This window comes from Heloderma suspectum, chromosome 1, assembly GCF_057233095.1.
Source record: "Heloderma suspectum isolate Gila_16-S chromosome 1, 16-S_ref, whole genome shotgun sequence".
Lineage (NCBI taxonomy): Eukaryota > Metazoa > Chordata > Lepidosauria > Squamata > Helodermatidae > Heloderma > Heloderma suspectum.
Genome location: NC_139458.1, coordinates 186,193,084 through 186,215,072, shown reverse-complemented (window position 1 = coordinate 186,215,072; position 21,989 = coordinate 186,193,084). Strand labels below are relative to the sequence as shown.

Below are 21,989 nucleotides of genomic sequence, written 5' to 3'. Positions count from 1 at the left end.
AAGGTGCTGTTGTATAAGCAGAATGCAATTCTATGGGGGTGGGGCTTTCCCCAATTTTGGGCGATTCTCTCTTCCTGCTGAAGCCCCTTACACCACATGCCATTCTGTTCTAGATGGTTCCCCCAACCCATCTTTGGTGGGCACAAGGGGGCTGCAGAGGGAAGGGAGAGGGAGGAAAGTCCCATTCCATGAGGGCAGCACTGTTCTGTTCATAGAATGGAGGTTAGGTTTCAAGTCAATGATGCCAGAAGTACCTATGTCAGAGCAAGATGGACCCAAAATTCACAACACTCATGGTAGATAATAGAGCCCATCAATTAATAATAACTCAAAACAGTGAACAGTGAACAATGAATTCCAATCAACACAGCTTATAAAGAACACGAGAGAACTTAATGGGAAGTATTGAAGCTGTGCTAGCAGGAATGACCGCTAGTACAATGGGAAGCTAGCACTGGCTAGTGCAACTGGAAACTAGCCAAAATGATCGCTTCCAGAATGGGACATTCCAAAATTGCTCATAGAAGGGTCTTTCCCACTAGTGCAATGTGTTTAGAGTTGGTGGATTGACAGCACTGGACACTGCCCAATAGATTGACCACACACCCCAGATATTAAGTGCGTAGTCTTGAGTTAAAACAATGAGGTCAAATCAGTCAATCCTAAAGGAAATCAACCCTGACTGCTCATTGGAAGGACAGATACCGAAGCTGAAGCACAAATATTTTGACCACTTAATGTGAAGAGAAAACTCACTGGAAAAGACCCTGATGGTGGGAAAGATTGAAGGCAAAAGGAGAAGGGGACGGCAGAGGATGAGATGGCTAGATAGCATCACCGATGCAATGAATATGAACTTGAGCACACTCCGGGAGAGAGCGGAGGACAGGAAGGCCTGGCATGCTATGGTCCATGGGGTCACAAAGGGTCGGACACGACTTAACGACTGAACAACAACAAATATATTCCGGGAACTCTTGCATTTTCCTTCTGAGTATATATGTGGTTACAGTTTGGAGTTTCTGGACAGGTCATACCAACTAAAGTAAGGTCCGTTGCCTGGGGAAATCGGCTTTCTTCATCAAGCAGAGAAAGTAGCCCCATTGGTTTCTGGAGGAACGTATCTAGGAGTGGCCTGTTGTCTTCATAGTCAACCATAGGAGCATCAATTCCTTCATTCTGATATTCCATCTAAACCATTAGGAGAGCCGACAAGATTTAAAGATCACCATAAGGATATTCTGTCACAGCAAGCAATCTATTCTTACCCAGTATGAAACATAGGGCTGGACTAAGACAAATATGAGGTGAAGGACAAGATGGCACCCTGCCCCCACCCCACTCCATGTATGGACGAACCAAACCACACTGGCAATTGAGTCTTACTTCAACACTGGTGATAGAACAGCATCCTCTACATGCTAGCTCAGGGGTGCAAGCCAAGCCACATGGCATTCACACCTCTGCCCTCCAACACCCTGTTGCCAATGTCCTCCAATCTGCTGCCTGAGGTGGCTGCCTCACACAGTCTAATGGTAGGGCCAGCTCTGATAATATACTTGTAAAGGTGATAATAGAGTGAGGGAAACCACTTGCAAAGCATATTTTCTCAGATGTTTAACTGAAGGAAATGTCACCTTTTTAAACGCAACTTCACTTGTTTTTCTTCTTGATGCTCATATAATCAAAGTTATTATTTTTGTGCTTTGCAGAAGATTTGTGTAAGAGGGTTGCCAGTAATGGCATACTGTTTTCACAAACACTTATGTGAAATATCTTACAAGGATGCCAAACCTGAATGGTTAAGTCCAATGTCAGTAAAAGTCACCATATTGCTTTCCCTGTACGTTTTTTCCTGAATGGAGTCCCATGAGGTAAAAACATTTATTTTCACAGATGTGGCAAATAACCACATATAGAGGAGGGGATGAATTAAGAAGAAAGCTTTTTTGAGAAAAATCACCTTCTCTGATTCACTTGTCTCACAATCCCTAAATCTAGTCTACAGACATTGCAACCAGCTCCAATAAAGGAAAGCTTACCTGCTCAAGTGCAAAGATGTGCTGATTGAAATAAAACTGGATCTGCTCATTTGCAATGTTTATGCACAGCTGTTCAAATGAGTTCCTCGTGAAGTTCTCAAAGCCAAAAATATCCAGTATCCCAACATTCATTCCACTTTCAGCATTGCTAGGTGGAAAAACATACACAACCCACAACTGAGCCACCTTGGGAAAGCAAGGTAATACTGTCATCCAAAATAAATTCTAAAACCAGGCCTTAGTCTGAGCCAGGGCTCTTCAAGGCTCAGTATTGTAACCTGTCAGCTCAGCCTTGGAACCTGTTTTATATTTTATTTTTAATTGTGTTTTTCTGTTATCTTTTTTTTTTTTTTTTTTGTAAGCCGTTTTGAAAACTATTGGAAACTGGGATATACATAAAATAAACACTTGTTCCAGAACCAAGCCCTGGAAATGTATGAAGAAAACCTTGTAATCCACAAAGCACTTGAGCTTCCATATGCACAGGTAAACCAGCTTAGGTTGTATTTAGTGACCATTTAAGTGTGAGAATACCATGTTATATGTTTGTACACTGTAGCCTTATCGCTGAAAGAGCTTCAGTCAGTTTTCTGCCTTTAAACAGACTAACTTTAAAAACATCATTTTGTGATGAATATACACCCAAATGTCTTTTCAAGGAGTTGATTGGATTTTAACCCCACACTGACCTACTTGGTTAAATCCCAGTCAACTCTTTGAAAACACTGGAGTTAATGTCCTGGAAACAAAAATGCAGTATCACAGCATGAAGGCTATACAGAGGCATTATCTAAAATAAACAGTGTAAGATCCTCCTATAAAATAAAAAGAAATATACGGACACGGATGATGTCACCAGCACCCATACTGTTTATTGATGTGTTAACTTGCCATATGTTTTTGTCAGGCTGCAACAGGGCGTTAATGCGATTTACGATCCAGCTGAAGAGTCGTCCATAAAGCGCCTTTGACATGGCATCGCGCACGTCCGCTGCTTTGTCCACAGTGTTTGTCCGGATAATCGTCTCACCTCGTGTTACAACACAATGTGAGGTAAGAGCTTCCTGAAGTTCTTCTGAGCCAATACTCAGCAGTGAAGCAGCTGAAAGATCACACAGATATGTCATGGGATTAAGGCTGTTGACATTGGCAGCCATCTTGTTTGAAACTGGATCTACTTATGCGTATTCTCCAGGTACTTTTAAGCACAATTAGATTTTTTAGCAAATACTTACCATTATCTAAGGCTTCAGCATTGGGCACTTCACTTTTATCTGTCTGGTGTTGCGAGGAAATGGCAGCAAATTCAATGTTTCCTGTGTTTAAGATCCCAGCCAGAATTCGATAAACTGAGTGCACTTCCTGCAAATAAGAGGAAGAGCAACTTTTAAGGCCAGAATTTTGTAGCCCAAACGCACTCCAAGGAAAGAGGATCTGACTGTTTTGTCCTGTGGGAGCTGCACATAACGTCTGGGCCAGAAGCAGTGATAGGGTGTCCCTCTTTTACAAAGGACAGTCCTCTTATTTGAAGAGCTGCCAGAGGACTGTCTTCTGTTTTGAAGGGCTGTCCAGTCCAGGTCTGGTGTAACGATAAATAACTATCAGAAGGGAGAACTGGGCCTTCAAGTTGCCCATCAACAGCACCTGGACAGCAGATGAGCAAGACAGACAGGTACCTGGTCATAGTCTTCCACACTATGGTGAAATGTACTGTATTTCTGTTTAAATTATACTAATTATTTCCAAATTTGCATCTACACATATGTTAGCATATGCAAATCTGATGCAAATCAGTGTCCTCTTTTGTCCTCTTTTTTTAGTGACACGTTTCCTCTTTTTTGGTGATTCGTAAGTGGCCACCCTACATTTGGCGGTATAGACCCTATTGGATGCATCCAGCTTATAGCACGACCACAACGTACACTCAAGGCCTTATTGCCCAGAGGCATTACAATTGCTGGGAGTGCAGACACAAAGGAGGCTGCACAAAGCATTAACATCAGATTTTCCTGCAAGATCCAGATCCTCTGCATTGCTTACTACCTTCAGGCCCACTTTCCATAACCTAGAACAGGGGTGTTCAACCTTTTCCAGCTCAAGGGTTGAATTCCATTTTGGAGAAGCTGTCAGGAGCTGCGTTCCACATGTGGGAAGGATTGAAAGCAAAAGGGATGGGGCCCCAAATACCAGTATATTTGAGCATAAAGCTCTTGCTGTCAGTAACTAGGCCTTAAGAGAGGCATTTCAACCTTTTAAAATGGGAGGAGAACTGTGCAAAAGCCGGGAAACCACCAAAGGATCGGGCAAAAGTGAGTGGGGCCATCTAGGGCAACCTGGAGGCTGGATCAGGACCTCAGGCAGACTGGATTTAGCCCCCAGGCCTGAAGTTCTGCACCCCTGTCCTGACCTACAGAGACACATGGCAAAACCAGGTGGGCTGTAGCCAAACCAGGCCAATTGCAGGAACAATTTCCTGCAGTTTGGGAGACCAGGGGCAGAGCCTCAACAGATTCTGGTGGTTGGGGGGCAGAGCCAAGATGGAACTCGTTGGGTTATGGGTGATGTCTGGCAGAATCTTGAGTTTATCAGTTTATCAGAAGCCATTTTCTGTTGCCTGACGGAATGCAATTGGCTGGTAGAGTACTCCATTGTGACATAAGGAATTCTTCCCTTTTTTTTGCCCCATAATTAATATTGTGGCTTGCTGGCCTCAGAGCTAACTACATGATTCTGTGCCCAATCTGACCTATCTGCCCTTCCTTCTCTCGTCTTGCATTTATTCTAATTCAGTGTAGCAGCAAAGGTACATGATCAGCTGGCGGAGTTTTACTCTCGCCTTGATATGACAAACTCCCTTCCTAATAAAGTGGAGATCAACAAAAAATGATTTGAAATGTGAATATAGATTTGACTGAATGGAATTGGGCTTCAGCCTGGCACCCGCTCACATTTGCTTGCAAGCCGAATATTGAAGAAATATAGCGAACTCTTCCACAAGCACAAGTCTGTATTAAATTTGCCACTCAAAAATGAGAATTTACTTTTTAAAGCAAAAGCAGTATCTTTCTGGCAGCTGATTGAAAAGGCATCACTTACCTCATCAGTAAACCCTATGATCCTAAAGCAATGTTGGATTGCTTCAAATTGTGTGCTGTAGGATTCTTTACTAATAATATCATGCATCACCCTTCCAGTGTCATTATCGATATACCTAAATAAAATGGGATAATTGACATCAGTACATAATTCCTGAAAAGGTGCTGAGGCTGAAAGCAAACCCAACTGAGCCAGACATCCTCCTCGATAATCTCATCTGTGTAAGCTCACTGGATGTACTCAGTAGAAAAAACACTTTGCATGCACTCAGAGACACAGCCACAGTTATCGTTACATCAATTCTTGGAGAGCTGATCCATGAAATGGAAAAAATGGTTTTTGGGCTGAGGCCTGATGGAGATGAAAACTGCTAGAACTGGTTTGTTGATATGGATCAACTCAGATAACTGCATTTTTGGACTCACCTTGTAGGGGGTAGGGATGTACGAAAGTCACTTACCTTTTCGAAGGGTGACATTCGCGGTGTGGGGGAGGTGCTCCGTACCTCCTCCCGAAATCCTACCCCAGCCGGATCCGCTCCGCGGCAACTCCATGGAGCCACCAGCTGGGTGCATCCGCACGGCAGGTCTGCGGACACAAATGGCGGTTGGCATAGCGGCCGCCATTTGCGTCCTTTCACTGAACCGTGATAGGCTACGTAAATATTTACGTATCACGGCAAAAGCGGGGACGCAAATGGCGGCCGCTACGCCATTTGCGTCCCTGCTCTGAGCTGTGATAGGCTATGTAGATACTTACATAGCCTATCACAGCTTGCCAGGGACGCAATGGCAGCCAGCGTAGCGGCCGCCATTTGCGGCCGCAGCCCCGCAGCAGCTGGAGCTGCCGGAGCTGCTGCCGGAGCAGCTGCCGCTGCCACCACCGAAGCTGCAGCCAGGTAGGCTCCATTTCGCGGGGCTTTCGTGGGGTGGTGGGGCAGGGTGCTCCATTCTGCCACAGATTCCGGGGGACCGAATTCACTGGAATTCGGCCTCCCTGGGATCCGTGGCGGAATTCTCTAACATCCCTAGCAGGGGGTGGATATGGGGACTGTCATGGTGAATGCCTGCACTTCCAAGTTTACATTGAAGAACCACTAGTTGGGGATGGACAAAGCCTGCTCTGCCCCCCCCCCCATCTCCTCAAGAAACTAAACCGGGGAAAGCCATCAATGATGTTTCTAAGTGATGCTTTTTCCTTTTTTTCATATAAATGAATGGCTACTATTTTCTGGAATAGGATAAGCAGAGTACTGCATCTGGAATGAGATTGAAACCTCCTTCTCCAACACTAAGTGGGGCAGCCCTCACTAGAGATTCAAAATGTCACCATATGTACAAAGTGCACATTTTATACACTCTCTCCTTCTCAAGACAGTGGATTGTATCTAATATTAGTCATACTTAGAGCAGATTCATTGAATTAAATGGAAGTTTAAGGAGGTCAAATCAGTCAATCCTAAAGGAATTCAACCCTGAGTGCTCATTGGAAGGACAGATACTGAAGCTGAAGCTCAAATATTTTGGCCACCTAATGTGAAGAGAAAACTCCCTGGAAAAGACCCTGATGCTGGGAAAGACTGAAGGCAAAAGGAGAAGGGGATAGCAGAGGATGAGATGGCTAGATAGCATCACTGATGCAATGAATATGGACTTGAGCACGCTCCAGGAGAGAGCGCAGGACAGGAAAACCTGGCGTGCTATGGTCCATGGGGTCACGAAGAGTTGGACACGACTGAACAACTGAACAACAAATATTGGATACAACCCCCTCTCTCCTCCACCACCCATCATGACCAGCAAATTGTGAATTGTCCAGATGCTATTATTTTCAAAGAGGGATTTATAAACAATAAAATGAGATAAGATTTGGCCCAGTCTTAAAGTTAAAGGGGGAGGGGGCAGGGGCACAGTTACTTGAAAGATGACGAACTAGTCTATTCAAAGGCAAATTTTGGCTTAATATGCGAATTACCCAAATAATGTGCCTATTTAAAACTATTCATTTGGGTTTATTTACATAAAGCTAACACATACTATTAACTCTGTAATCAACCATTTTAGAAATCAGATGACATTCAAGACAGGGGGAAAATTATAATAGATGCTGTTATGTTTATTTTTGATTCATGTAGTTAAACCATGTATAAATAACAGAATTCCTGCCGTATCCACTTTTGTACTTGAGGGGATGGATCCTTAGGAGATGGGGAAGGATTAAGGCAAATTCTAAAGCATCACACTGAAAGCAAGGGCCAATCAATAGCCAATTATGGCTGGCATTAAAAAATAAATTAGTAATAGTTACCTGGGAGGCTTTTTTGTAGGGAGCTTATATTCAAAAAGTTTCTTCTGATGATAAAGGCCAGCATAAATATAATAAAATATATGGAAGTTTTTCTCTCCTCTATTAAAGAAAAATAAAAGTTACCATAAAGCATATAAACATAAGCTGTGACTTGGAAAACGGTGAATGGCAGGTTCAGGAAGCATGCTTTCTGGAAACCAAAAAACACACCCCAAATTTATTTATTTATGTATTTATTTACAATATTTATTTATCACCCTATATCCAATAAATTCCCAAGCGATTAACAAGTTTTTTTTTTTTAAAAAAAACAGAATTAAAAGCTTTAAAATCAACTTATTATAATAAAACTGTGGCTTGTCAGTGAGAGAAGTCCTGTTTAAATAAAGTCCTGTTTCAGCAGGCAGCAAAAACAAAACGTCAGTACCAATGTCTTATTCAGCAAAAGCTTTTGCTTCATGTCTATTGGACACCGCAACGTCTCTTTAATAAGAGGTTGTCTAATTTAGCTAATTGCTGGCAGTGCAATCCAGCTAATGCTTCTTTTAAACACACGTTTTGGCAATGTCCAGTAGTTGCTTCTTTTTGGGAGGAGGTTATTCCACATAAACATTTTGTACTGGAAAAGTCTTTAATATTCACTGATGTGCATGCTCTTTTAAATTATTTACTTGCTTCATGGACGTTAACAAATGGTCAGTGTAAATGGATTCTCCGCACCCTTTTGACAGTTAAGAGAGCAATCCTATGGGGATAGATGGCTACCTCCGAACTTGGAGGTGACGGCCGATCCAATGCAGGGCGGGAGGAGCGCGGAGGAGCGTGTCTCCTCCACACTCCAGCTGCCCTGGATTTGCAGCTAGACAGCTGATTTCAGCTGTCTAGCTGCGGGACCTCGGAGCGTGGGTGGGGTGGCCAGATGACACATAGGAAGTATTGTACTGGCATTTCCAAACTCCCTGCCCCACCCCCAGGAACGACCTGTTTCCCCGGCTCCACGCTGCACTTCCGAGTGCGGAGCGCAGGGTCGATCTGTGCTGCCTATGAGATGGCAGAAGAGGAGGTGGAGGGCGGTTCTCCAGGAACTGACCGATACATGTATGTATATTAAACAAATGGGGGGAAAAACAACCAAAAAAATCAGATCAGGTCTTTCAACCAACTGGGTTAAGTTGATACTTCCATAGCAAAAGTGCAGTATATATACATCTTTATATTTAGTCATTGTTGTTCACCCTAAGAATATAATACTATATTAATAATGTTCATGACTCAAAGTTAAGTATTTTAAAGTCATATTAGTATGAGCTCTTTCCAGTTAAAATCAATGGGACATAGAAATGCTTAATTTAGGCTTGATTGTGTTCACTGTCATTATTACAATCATTACTATGCTCAGTTCACAGTTTATCTATAATAATAAAAGAGAATGTATGTCAAAAAATGTAAACCATTTTTTTTTTTGGCTGCCCATGGGCCCCACATTGGGGATCCATTCAGGCACCCATGGGCGCCGCGTTATGGACCCTTGATGTAGATGGTCTTCCTTTGTCTACTAAAATTCAAATATTGCAAGTTTAAAGAAGTAATTAGGTCAGTCTGAATTGTTTGATTGACTAGTTACAGAATCTGGATGGATCCTGCTTCTGCTCACATGACAGGCCTTTCTCCTCCACCCTGCAGCTCAACCCAGCCCCAAAATTTGCTCTGGAGAGTCCCCTGGACCCAATAGCCATGCTGGCTGGGAATGCTGGGAGTTGTAGTACAACACATCTGGAGAGTACCAGGCTGGGGAAGGGTAGCATCTGAGTCCTACAGGGAAGAGACCGAAACACACCGAACACCTGGACTAAACAAGTGCTTCAGATCCCCAGAATGAAAGCCTCATGACAGCCAGTATGGTGTAGCGGCTAGAGTGCTGGACTGGGAGTCAGGAGATCCAGATTCTAGTCCCCATTCAGCCATGGAAGCTCACGGGGTGGCTTTGGGCCAGTCACAGACTCTCAGCCCAGCCTACCCCATAGGGTTGTTGTTGTGAGGATAAAATGGAGGAGGAGGAGGACTAAGTACACTGCCTCGGGTTCCTTAAGGAGGAAAAAAGGTGGGATATAAATGTAGTAAATAAACAACCAAACAAATAAATAATAGCATACTGGGTTTGGGCTTGCAGAATCCAAGGATCAAATTCCTGGTCAGCACTGAAGTTCTGCGGGTGTTATTAAGCAAATAGTTCTTTCTCTTTGACCTATACCTCACACAGTTATTGTTATGATAAAAGGTTGCTCACAACTTGCTGGAGAAAAGGCAGGACGCAAATAAATAAACAACATTAAAACCTGCTTGCCTGGCTGCGGACAGGGGTGGGGCCACGCTGGCTCATAGAACCGTGCCTGATTCTAGGAGCATCTCTCTCATTATCTCTGGCCCAGTGGGGGCTTCTGGGTCTTACTGCTTGATATTTTGCTGTCAGATATTTTCTTTAAGAATGCAGCAGGTAATCTTTGCAAAAACACCAGCAATTGCAGGTTTTATAGTGTCATGATCATATCCCATATATAACTGTATTTTAATAAAAACTGCATTGAAAAGTGTTCCCTTTTTTCCTTCCTGTTAAGGTGAAGTTGTTCATAGCGGCTACCATAGTTACAAAATTCATTACCAGCCGGGGTACATCAGGCCCTGTATTTCCAGTCCTTTAGAAGAGCCCTAAGGCATGTTAATTCACAGTAGCCTTCTCCTAAGGGTTTTAGGGGGCTGCTTGATGAAAATTGTTTCTATTTGTGATTGATTTTAATGTTTGTATTTGGTTTTAGGCTTATTGTTTTGTTTTGAGTAGTTATTAAGCTGTTAATTGGATTTTAACTGTGTATTAATGGTTTATGAACTTTGTAAGCCCCTTTGAAAGAGTTCTGTTGTCCTACTGGCAGCCCATCAGAACTTTCCAATAGATAAATAAATAAAAAGCTACAAACAAACAAAAACATTTTATGTGAAACTGTCCAATTAATACCTACACAGCTTGCTTGATAACTCTGGATTTCTCCAGCAGATATTCAGAGATTTTTGCTCCCATTACAGCTCCTGTTGGTGTAAACATCATTTCCAGGTATTTCCCAAAACGACTGGAGTTGTCATTGATAGCTGTACAGGCGTTCCCAAAGGCTTCAACCAGAGGGTTCACTTGGAGAATCCTCTCCCGCAAAGCACGATTGCTAGCCTTCACAGACAGAAGAGGTCACAAGGCATCCCCCAGTGATATATGTCTGCTGCATAATGTGTTTATTTAAAACATTTCCACCCTTCCTCCCAGGCGGTGAACAACAAAAAATTAAAGCAATCTATTTAAAACAAATACATCAATTCAAATAATTCTTAGCAGCAGCGAGAGGAAGCCAACAATAAAATTAGCAGCAACAAACGAGCAATGAAACAATAAAAACAGCATTAAAATATTATCTATTAAAAGCTCAACGGGGAAACAGAACATTTCTGTGCATGTCTACTCATAGGTAAGTCCTACTGAATTCAGTGGGGCTTACTCCCCGGAGGTGCATATAGGATTTCAGCCTAAAATAGTATTTGCAGTGCACCTAAAAGCTAGAAAGGGAGGCTCACCTGGCACCTATGTTGTGGTCTTTTTGGCACCAGGTGAAAACCTTCTTATTATCCTAGGCATTTTAGTTCTTTAGTCTTTGTTGTTTTAAAATCTGAAGAGGATTTAAATCAGAAATTTTTTCTTCCTTTTTTGGGCTAACTGCAGCTTAGTGTTCCAACCTGGACAACCTCCAGTTAGTTTTAATTATGGTCAACTCAAGTCAACATCCAAGCATTGTTATGAAGTTAGTTTGTTTTAGTTAACTATAGTTAGGACAAACCACAGTTTGTCTGGGTTCAGATGGAACAGTAAACTATAGTTAACAGAAAATGGAAATGGAAGCTTCTAATCTCGTAGCTGCACTAGAGGAGAGGGGACGGGCACATGATTTGCACAGACTCATCTTTATAATGTTAAATCATGATTTAGTGTTGCATGCGAGCACAGCCAGCACTTTACAATGTTGTGCTACATGGTAGTCAACAGGTACCTTTCCCAGGAAGGTCAGATGTTGCACAATGAGATGGGCACTTTCAGTCTTTCCAGCACCGCTTTCTCCACTGATGATAATGCACTGACACACAAAACAGAGGTGAAGATGCATAGTTTACAACTCAGGGGTAAACTTTAATCTTTATTTACATGCTCTTCCAAAGACCATTAAAACTTCAAAGTATCTTAAATTTGACTGGCTTTGGGGAGTTCAACAAATCATGCACAACTTTGGATAACAAAGAAAAGCCACAAATTTGCAAACCTAGCTCTCTTTAGTGTACGTGTAAATATTGATCAAGCAAGAAGCTTTCATAGATTACAATTATGTTCACTGGTAGGTACAAAAACATGTGTGTTTGATCCACATTGGTGGGCAGAACTCTGCCTATGGGACTCCCCCACTGAAAGAAGGGGAGAAACATTTTTTCTGATTCCACCTTCCCTCTACACACACACACACACACACACACAGAGAGAGAGAGAGAGAGAGAGAGACCAGGTTCAAACAACATGAGAGCGGTTAATAAGCCACAGTGGCTTGTTAACCACGCCTGCATGTGACAGGCGCATGCTGGCTGATTTCCCTAATTACCCTTGCCAGGAGCAGGTTGTCGTGAAGTCTGAACCTGGTGAGGGTGGGTGGCTGAGGTGGTTAACAAACCACCCAGAAACAATACAATAAACTGTGGGTTCTGGGTAGTTTGTTAACCACCCCAGCCACCTACCCTCACCAGGTTCAGATGTCACGACAACCTATGTCTGGCAAGGGTAACTAGGGAAATGAACTGAGCCTGGCATGTAGAGCAGTGAATAACAAGCTACCGTGGCTTATTAATGACCCTTGTGTCATGCAAACTGGCCCAGAGAGAGAGAGAAAAGAAAGGAAGGAAGGAAGGAAGGAAGGAAGGAAGGAAGGAAGGAAGGAAAGATACAAAATGCCTATGATTCTCTTGCCCAACCAAGAGAATTGTGATCAATTAATGTGTGGAATAGAACATTTCAAGGGTGTTGAACAACCACCCTTTCTCAACATGTTCATAACTGCAAGGCCCTTTGATTCTGGAGAACCCCTTCACATTGTAAAATATGACAAGTAGAGGAGTTTTGCCATGTCAAATGAAACCCTTCAAGATTTCATGAAACCTTTAGGCCTCATCTGGAGTACTGTGTCCTGGGCACCACACTTTAACAAGGATGCAGACAAACTGGGGAGGGTTCAGAGGAGGGCAACGAAGATTAATAGGGGATTGGAAACAAAGCCCTATGAAGAGAGACTGAAAGAACTGGGCATGTTTAGCCTTGAGAAGACTGAGGGGAGATATGATAGCGCTCTTCAAGTACTTGAAAGGTTGTCACAGAGAGGAAGGACAGGATCTCTTCTCGATCATCCCAGAGTGGAGGACGTGGAATAATGGGCTCAAGTTACAGGAAGCCAGATTCCGGCTGAACATCAGGAAAAACGTCATGACTGTTAAAGCAATACAATAATGGAACCAATTACCTAGGGAGGTGGTGGGCTCTCCCACACTGGAGGCATTCAAGATGAAGCTGGACAGCCATCTGTCAGGGATGCTTTGACTTGGATTCCTGAATTGAGCAGGGGGTTGGACTCCATGGTCTGTAGGCCCCTTCCAACCCTACTATTCTATGATTCTATGAAGATCTGGCCATTCCAGGTCAAGAAATGGCATGTGTTATTGGAGAAGTACTCTGTTGCTGGCCATCCCATTCAAGTGGGTGACACCTAACAAAGACTGTGTCAAGTCGTTGACACAGATGACAACGCTAGAACTATGTTGCCTCAGTCTGCTCCATTAGGCACATGAAAAGTTTAAAGGCGAGATTTGATGTCACACTAAATATGTGGCAGTGGCTGCTGAAAACAGCAACCATGCATTTAGCTTCTCCCTCTTCATCTGTAATAGCTAAGCTGGTCTGGCTCTGGTCAATGTTTGGATGGGAGACTACCTGGAAAGTGGGACCCCCTTGGATGCTGCCTTGAGTTCCATGATGGAAGAAGGCAGGATTGTAATGTGCTAAATATCTAAATACATACATACATGATCGCATTCTACATTTCCTTGCCTGTTCCATCAGAAGCCACTGATATGGCACAGGGACAGGGAAATGCAGAATTATCTTGACGCTACACCACGAGGCAAGTTACATGGCTCTTTGATATTTTTCTGAGTCACACAGATTCCATGGACTTTGCAAACCAGTTTTTCACTTTTGGGCAGGATTTGCACTAATTCACATTAGCACTAATGCACACAAGCACAAATGCGCTAATCCACATTAGTTAATGTGCATTAGCGCTAATGTGAATTAGCTCAAGTAGAATGAAATTCTAGTGAAAAAAAATCCAATTCCATCAATGCGTAGATGATGGAATGAAAGACACCTAACAATCCACAAAACACAGATGCAACAGATTTAACAAAACCTGTATATCCCTAACCACAATTCCCAGCATGCCCCAGCAAGGCCCAATCCATTATGCTGCCTGAGGCAAAGAACAAGATGACTCCCCTGCCCATTCTATGTAAAAAAGCTGACTGGACTGGCAGTTCAATTTTACTTCAATATTGGAGATGAGACAGTGTCTTCCACTGCACCTGAAGGCAGCAGACTAGCTTGGGGGCACAAGGCAAGCCATGCAGCACACAGTTCTCTCTCCTCCAACACCTTGCTGCCATCTCCCAGCATCTGCTGCCTGAGGTGACTGCCTCACTTTGCCTAATAGTAGGGCTGGCCCTGGGAGTTGCAACCCAACACATCTGGAGGGCACCAGGTTGAGGGAGGATGAGATAGGATGCTTTCAAACAGCGGGGCCCTAGCGCTAACAATCAGAAATAAATGTGAAGCTATTTCATCTTCTTCTCCCAAATGGACAGAAAAAGCCATGGAAAACCACGAGAGAGTTACAAGTGGAAGACGACAATGTCTGGACTCCTTGTACAATTCCACAAACGAAGCAGGGCAATGGCCGGATAAAAGCCTCATCTGGAAGCCCCCATCTTCTCTCTTTCTTCAAACTAGGCTTATTGTCTCCAAAGGCTGGTATCACTGTAGTTATTTTCTGCAGTTTCTTTACAATGTATATCTAAAAATACATTGACTCTGGATTACTGTACCTCATGCAGCAAATGGAAGAAATTTCCCAATTAAAAGCATTGTCTTTTGTTATATCCAATGGTCATCTCTGTGTATCATACATCATGTGAAAAAAGTAGTTCAAGATTGCAGTCTTCAGGATATAAAGGCTCTTGTTCCCGTTGGACTATGTTCCATTTTCCTTAAAATCGTTGCCTTACAACTGGATTTGTGCCTTCATCATGTTTATATTAGAAGTATTACAATTACGTGTTACCATGAAAATGAGCAGTCACAGAGTTAATGACTCCTACTTCCTATGACTTATAGTCACACAGAACATGGTACTTTCTGGCCTTGCCCTCAGTGCCAACTTTGAACACCTGACCTAAAAACAGACCAAAATTGTTTCCCTAGGTAGCATGCAGATCAACTACTACATGTTGAACTCCTCAGTCAGACTGGCAGCGTATCTACAATACCAGCTGTGTCCTGGGAACATTAAACCTAATCTTAGGATTTGTGCATGTATAAGCCAAGCCACAAAACATTAGCAGTTGGCATAAGGGCACTAAACTTAAAAGAGTGATATTTTGATTCCATTCCAGATCTTCACCTCCATCCTAGCCGATATGTGCTGCAAATAAATCGTCCTCAAAAGCCTGTCTAGTTTACCCATTTTGGTAATCAACAATCATGCTGGATCATTTAAGAACTTATTTTGTTTGATTTGACCTTCACTTTGAATGCTTATGTCTGAATAGGCATTTTATACATTTGAAAGCTTGCAGCTTTTAAAGACGTAGCTACTCTAACAAAACATTTTGGCCGAAAATAGGGGGAAATTCTACAGGCTCAGCAGCAAGGCTTCAGAGGCCCCTTGTACTGACAGCCCCTTCCCCAGATACACACATGGCGCCAATGTAGGTTTACCCCTCATTTTAGCCCCTGCACAAAGGGCGGAAATTTTGGCAGGGGCAAGGGAGTGGCTGGGTGGGAAAGTTTAAGCATCCCCTTGTGTGTGCTAGTCCCAATCTAGTTCATGCTTACTTGGAGGTAAAAAAATGAAGTTAGGATCATCTGCACGCTATGTATTTAATGTAGAATGTACAAACCCATCACGGTTTTAGGCACTCTTTTAAAAAATCTTATATATACACCTAAAAACAGTGATGCTTAAAGCAGAATTAAGACCTCCAAGGTTTGATTTTCACTGTGCAACACTAACAAAGCTCCTCACAGAATGTTTGGCCAAGTTTAATAAATCTCAAATCTAATCAGTATACTCCCATATTGTGCAGAAAATGTTTATTTTATTTATTATTACATTTATATCCCGCATATTTTCCTCCTTAAGGAACCCAAGGCAGCATACATAATCCTCCTCCTCTCCATTTTATCCTCACAACAACAAACCTGTGAGGTAGGTTGGGCTGAGAGCCTGTGACTGGACCAGAATCACCCAGTGAGCTTCCATGGCAGAGTAGGGACTAGAAGCTGAATCTCCCGACTCCTCCCCCCCAGTCCAACACTCTAGCCACTACTACACCACGCTGGCTGTTAAAATGTTAAGTATTTAAAAAGTGAATGTTTTCCTACCTGGTCTTTGTTAAAAGTAATCATGCCTCGGTAAGCGGCATCTGCAGAGGCAAATATGTGGGGTGGATTTGAAGAACGCTTCACACCATGGTAAAGCTTGGAAAACTAAACAAGAAAAGATAGTTGGCAAATTACGACATGTGAACCACCCAAGTAGATGTTCCCCCATAAAACGTTAAAGGGAGAGGAAGATATTGCCCCCAACCTCTGCTTACGTTTTTCATAGGAAGCCACCTTATATCAGCTCAGATTATTTGTTCATCTTGCTCAGCCTTCCCCACTAACATGGTGCTCTCCAGATGTTTTGGCCTACAAGTTCCATCACCTCCAGCCAGCATAGCCAATAATCAGGAGTGATGGGAGTTGTAGTCCAAAACATCTGGAGGGCACCAGGTTGGGAGGAGGCTGATCTAGCCTAGTATTGTCTACTCCAGCTCCCCACCTGGCACCCTCCAGATGTGTTAGACTACAACTCCCATTATCCACAACCAGGGGTGGTGGGTGATGGGGGTTGTAGTCTAACTTATCAGGAGGAGGAGGTGGGTCTACTCAGCATGACAATAGCCCTCCAGAAAGATAGGCTTTTCTATCTGATCCTTTTCACTGAAGATGCCAAGGACAGAATCCAGTATCTTCTGCTTAAAAAGCATATGCTTTACCACTGATCTAGGGTCCCCGCCATTTTGTTTTCAGTGGCCTCCGTAAGACACTTTACAGCAGCAAAGAGGGTTCTACCTTTAAAGGTGGCCCGGAGAGAGTAAATTTCATGGCAAGGGAAGTATTGGTGCAACTCTTCAGAAATATATGCCCTTTGTTTAAAATGCATTCTAGTAACATTTGAAAGAATGGTATACAGGTGTAACTTGCTAATGGACTTATATTTGGATATCTGGTCTGCTTTAACTGAAGTTTATGTATAAACATTTTTCTCTTTTTCTCTCCTTAGAATATTGTAGTATTTGAAACTGATGATTTTTAGAATATGTTGTTATATTTTTTTTAACAATTTTTTTAATTTTTTGTTTTGTTTGGTTAAAATTCACAATAAAACTGATTAAAACTTAAAAAATGCATTCTTAGGTAGAAACCCTTTGTACTGTTTTTCTTAAATAAGAAAAATAAAACTATGTAACTGTCTGATACTTAGCAAATATTAAAAAACAACAACAACCAAGATTCAAGGATCTCTCTTACCTGTGGAGAATATATGCTGAGATTCTGGAAGGGGTTTAAGGCTATTAAGATATCTCCAACGTAAGTATAAATTTGTAAGTCTGCATAGCGCTTCTGCAATTGATGAATAATTGTATCCTGAAAAGATTACAAATTTTAAAGTTAAGCAGTTTTTTTGCAGATAGGAAACTCATTATAAGTAAGTACATCAAAGGCATGAAGCAATAAGCAATAATCTTAAATGTTATTTGTCACCCATGTCAAATATTGACTTCACTATGTCAAACCCATTGTTTTCATGGTCTCATATGATCTGTCCTTAAGATAAATCTATAACTACAGTAGGTTAAAAGCAATAAGCCTGTCTATTAAGTTTTAATTATGTGGTTTGGAGAAATAAACTATAGATATGCTAATGTTTAAATATACACTGGAAATAGACACATATATTTAAAATATATTTAACTTTCTGTTGTTGTTGTTTGTTGTTGTTTTAACTTTCTAGACAATGCCCATAACATTAAGCTAAATTGCTTGTTATAAACACAAACTGTACAATGATTTTGCTTGCAATTATGGCTTTTTACCCAAGGCTCAAATCCAGCTGAAGTGAAGCACTTTTACATGCCATTAATTTCCAATCAATTGCCCATTGAAATGTATTTTCAGAAAAATGTGCTTAACTTTGGCAAAATAGAGGCCCTACTTTCTTCTCTGCCAAAATAATAAAAAAGGGAAAACTGGAGGGAGCTGCCCAGTCTAATATTTTTCTACCATTCTGCTTGTGTGTCTGTTTTTATTAGATATATAGCCCTATCCTCATTGTGATAACGAGAGCACAAATTACGAAAATTAAGTTCCCCCATATACTTTTCGTAGATAAGAGTGAATGAATATTCCACTCATTCCACATGTGCCCTAGTTGAGCAATTCGTTACTGTGAGCTGTAGGGATGGGTGTACACAGCAGTTCGTCCTCCCTAAAGCAAACTACAGAACACTACAGAAGCCCACCACACAAGGAAAACCATAAACACAGCTCTTTCGACTGTGTGAGGATTCCGAAACCCAGACAGACTCTCCTCCTATGTGGGTAACAAAGGAAGAGATGAGCAGGACAGATCAGTTTCAGAATGCAACAGGGTCAACATCACATGCCAGTACCTAAGAGCCAAATGAGTTGTGGTGGTAGCAGTAGACTCATGCGTTAAAATCAGAGTTGCCATAATAAATGGGGGAGGTAATTTAAAGAGCAGCTTGGGGAGGCAGGAAGGGAAGCTGAACTCTCCCTCACTTGTTCTTCCTCCCCATTAATCAGGCAGCCTAACTTACCTCACAGTGTTGTTGTGAGGATAAAATGGAGAGGAGACGGAACTAACAAGAGGGCAATGCAGGTAGGAGCGGGCTCATTTCTCAATGGCCTTTGTTCAGTTTTATGGGACAAAGTAAAATAACCTAAAATTGACAAGACTATTGGGAGAGGGCCCAAATCTACGGCTGTCAACATCCAGTTCCAAGAGACAGGCATAGGAAGGGAGAAGTTGAAACATGTGCATGTATGTGTGGGAGGGGGGAACATACCACAACTTTGGAGAAAAGGAGGAAGGAAAGAAGCAAATGGAACATTCAGGGAGGAGGAGCTGGACCTCTCTTTTTCTTACCCTGCAGGTAAATTGCCATGTGTTTGTATACCTTGTATATGTGAAAGATCACTGGAGTTGAAATTAATACACTTATATAAGTGGAAAGCGTATGTACGATTGCTATATTTATAATCATTATATATGCTTCTAATGCCTAATGCCCAAATGGAAAAAGTAGTTCTGAAACATGTACAATCTAATCTTCATGTTCAGAAAACTGGGTTCCTCATCATAGCAAGAACAAGTAATAATAATATAACCTACTTCCATCCATCACCTGGTTCCCCTGAGTAACAGAACACTCTAAATGCTCAGAATATAAATGAACCTACAATAGATCATAATCATATGACACAGAGGTAGTTCCCCCTCCCCCCTCATTATGTCAGAATGATGAACAATTAACTTGGTAACATGGTGATATTTTTAGTAATAAGAATGCCTCTCAGGCAAGAGCAGGCAGTAAGATTGTGTGTGGTTCGTACTGAGGATGCATTACCTCAGCATATCTTACCTCATCCAGGACTTCAAGGTTTACCAGATCATCATCTGGAGAATATTTGTCAGATGCATCAATACGATATGGTCTTTGAGTGTGTATTCGCTCATGCCTGTAAGAGTGTCAGATTACATGTGTGAAAACATCCTTTCTAAGAAGGCATCTGGCCAAAGGAAATGATAACTGAGCTTGTGGTTGGTCTCTTCTGAGGACATCTACACTACCGAGTGACTTGAATTGGCTGAACTGTCATTCCCTCTCCTCAGGGGTCTGGGAAGTCTTCTGTGACAGGAACTAAGTGATTTCCAGCAGATTATTTTCAGCACCTCACCAAACTACAATTCCTCAGATTCTCTGGAAGAAACCAGAACTACTTGACTGGTATAAAACCTATATAAGTTTGTTGTGTGGAGACAGAGTTAAAGAACATGTCATACAGCAAAAAGCATTTGTAAAAATCAATATACCAAGTGGGAGCATTAGAACAACATTAATCTATTTTTAATTATTTAATAATAATAATAATAATAATAATAATAAATAATCTTTTTAATAACATGCATTTCTTCCTTTTTAGTACAGTCATCAGACAGGTAATTCAGACATTTGTTGTCTTCATAAAATGAAATAAAAAGATATCAGGATACGTTGTGTTAGCCATCCTGAGCAAAATGGGACAAAATGGGCAAGAATGGGTCTTATATACACTTACCAGAGTGAACTTACGGCCCATTTAACTCAGTGGGAGGTATTACTGTTCTACACATAACACAGAATGAGACTGTAGAAATCGGAATTCTACCACTTCAGACTGCACATGCAAGATCATATTCAAAACATCCTAGCATATACTAATTTAACACATCTGGGAGTGGGCTATGCTAAAACTTTATTACGATGTGCTAGTTTACTATACACAGGGAGACTGTTTTACATGGGGGAGCATTCAAACAGTTGATTCCCACTTGCAGGCTGAAGTGGCACAGTCCAGAATTCTCCCTCCTCATTCTGCCACGTCATTCTGTGTAATATGCAAGAATGGCTGTTGGTTTCATTTAAATAGGCATGAGATTATAGTGCGCATTGATACGTCTCTAATATAGAACACAGGAATGAAAATCAATTACAAAACCCCATTTATTTCATTCACTCCACTGCAGTGCAAGTTAGTTCCACATTCACCTGAAGTCATTTCTAGTTTGTCACATTTCTTCCCTCTCCCGCTTACACACATACTGTGTATTCTTTGACCATTTTTCAGGGCTAGAGTAAAAAAATAAAGTGCCTTTACCCTGTTACCTTGAAGTTTGCCAAAGCATCTCCTCTGGGCGGTTCACAACAATTAACTGGTCCAAGATCACATTTCTGAACTACGAGTGCTTTGACATACTTAACTCCAAGATCTAGAGGGGCAGCCATGTTAGTCTGTTACAGCAAGTGGACAGCATCCACAAAAGCTCATGCCAGAATAATTTTGTTAGGCTTTAAGGTGCCACAAGACTCTTTGCTGTAAATTCCAAGAGTGTTCAAGACCAGCTCAGAACATAGGCAGCCACCGTATACTGAGTCATATCCTTGCTTCATCTAGCCCAGTATTATCCACACTAAGTAGCAGCAGCTGTCCAGGTTTCAGGTAGGAGTTTTTCCATCCCTACCTGGACGTGCCAGAGATCGAACCTGGGACCTTCTGCATGCAAAGCAGGTACTCTACCACTGAGCTACACCCCCTCCCACTGAGCTATAGTGCATTCTCTTTGCAGATTAAATGACAGCCTCTATGTTGCACAATTAGAAGCAGAGACATACGGTCCCATAACCTCTGTATAATCTGGTTACATAGAAAGAATATTTGAAAATGCCAGTGAATACCTTTTGTTTTTAAATGGGAAGTCCCAATTCCTAAAAGTATGAGGACCAAAAATATTTTTAATAGAAGTGGTGGTATGGTGCACGCTTTGTATATGCAAAAGCCCAAGGGGCCTTTTATTTGTGCAATCGATATCATCAAAGAGTAGAAAATAGTGCACCCACTGAGATACATCAGCACCCTGCTGGGGAAAATCTAGCATTGATCCTCAATGACACTCTGATAGATTGCTGTTGTGCATGACTTTGTGTGGAGCAGAACGTAGCAATCGGATAACGCTTGGGCCAACAGCATGCAAACCAGATAGAATGCTAGGATTTTTTAGGGCAGTGATGACTGTCTTGTGCTGTGTTTGATTGTATATACAGTATAGTGACCTCATTCCCAAAGAGAAAAGGCACTTGGGTTTTTATGATTGGCTTGATAAGTGCTCATTTTTCCACTCCTTGCTCTCTCTCTCTCCATATATTCATAGCCTTTTGACTGGCATGCTCAAGGTTGCTAATGAAATAAAAATTGCACAAAGCAACTGCAACAAATCAGTTCGAAATGATAACAAAACCTACAAGTCATACTAA

At 41.9% G+C, this 21,989-nt stretch overlaps 1 protein-coding gene across 1 annotated transcript in view; it reads right to left on the bottom strand.

Annotated features, from left to right (window-relative positions):
* The window catches only part of MYO3B (myosin IIIB), a 331,093-nt gene that overhangs the window by 196,806 nt on the left and 112,298 nt on the right, over positions 1-21,989 (bottom strand). The window contains exons 7-17 of the mRNA XM_084805223.1: positions 19,560-19,656; positions 17,425-17,541; positions 16,231-16,335; positions 11,531-11,614; positions 10,460-10,662; positions 7,446-7,544; positions 5,139-5,253; positions 3,278-3,404; positions 2,934-3,144; positions 2,043-2,190; positions 1,038-1,191 (exon numbers count right to left, since the gene is read on the bottom strand). Coding sequence (XP_084661349.1) covers positions 1,038-1,191; positions 2,043-2,190; positions 2,934-3,144; positions 3,278-3,404; positions 5,139-5,253; positions 7,446-7,544; positions 10,460-10,662; positions 11,531-11,614; positions 16,231-16,335; positions 17,425-17,541; positions 19,560-19,656 — 1,460 coding nt within the window. The remainder of the gene's footprint in view (positions 1-1,037; positions 1,192-2,042; positions 2,191-2,933; positions 3,145-3,277; positions 3,405-5,138; positions 5,254-7,445; positions 7,545-10,459; positions 10,663-11,530; positions 11,615-16,230; positions 16,336-17,424; positions 17,542-19,559; positions 19,657-21,989) is intronic.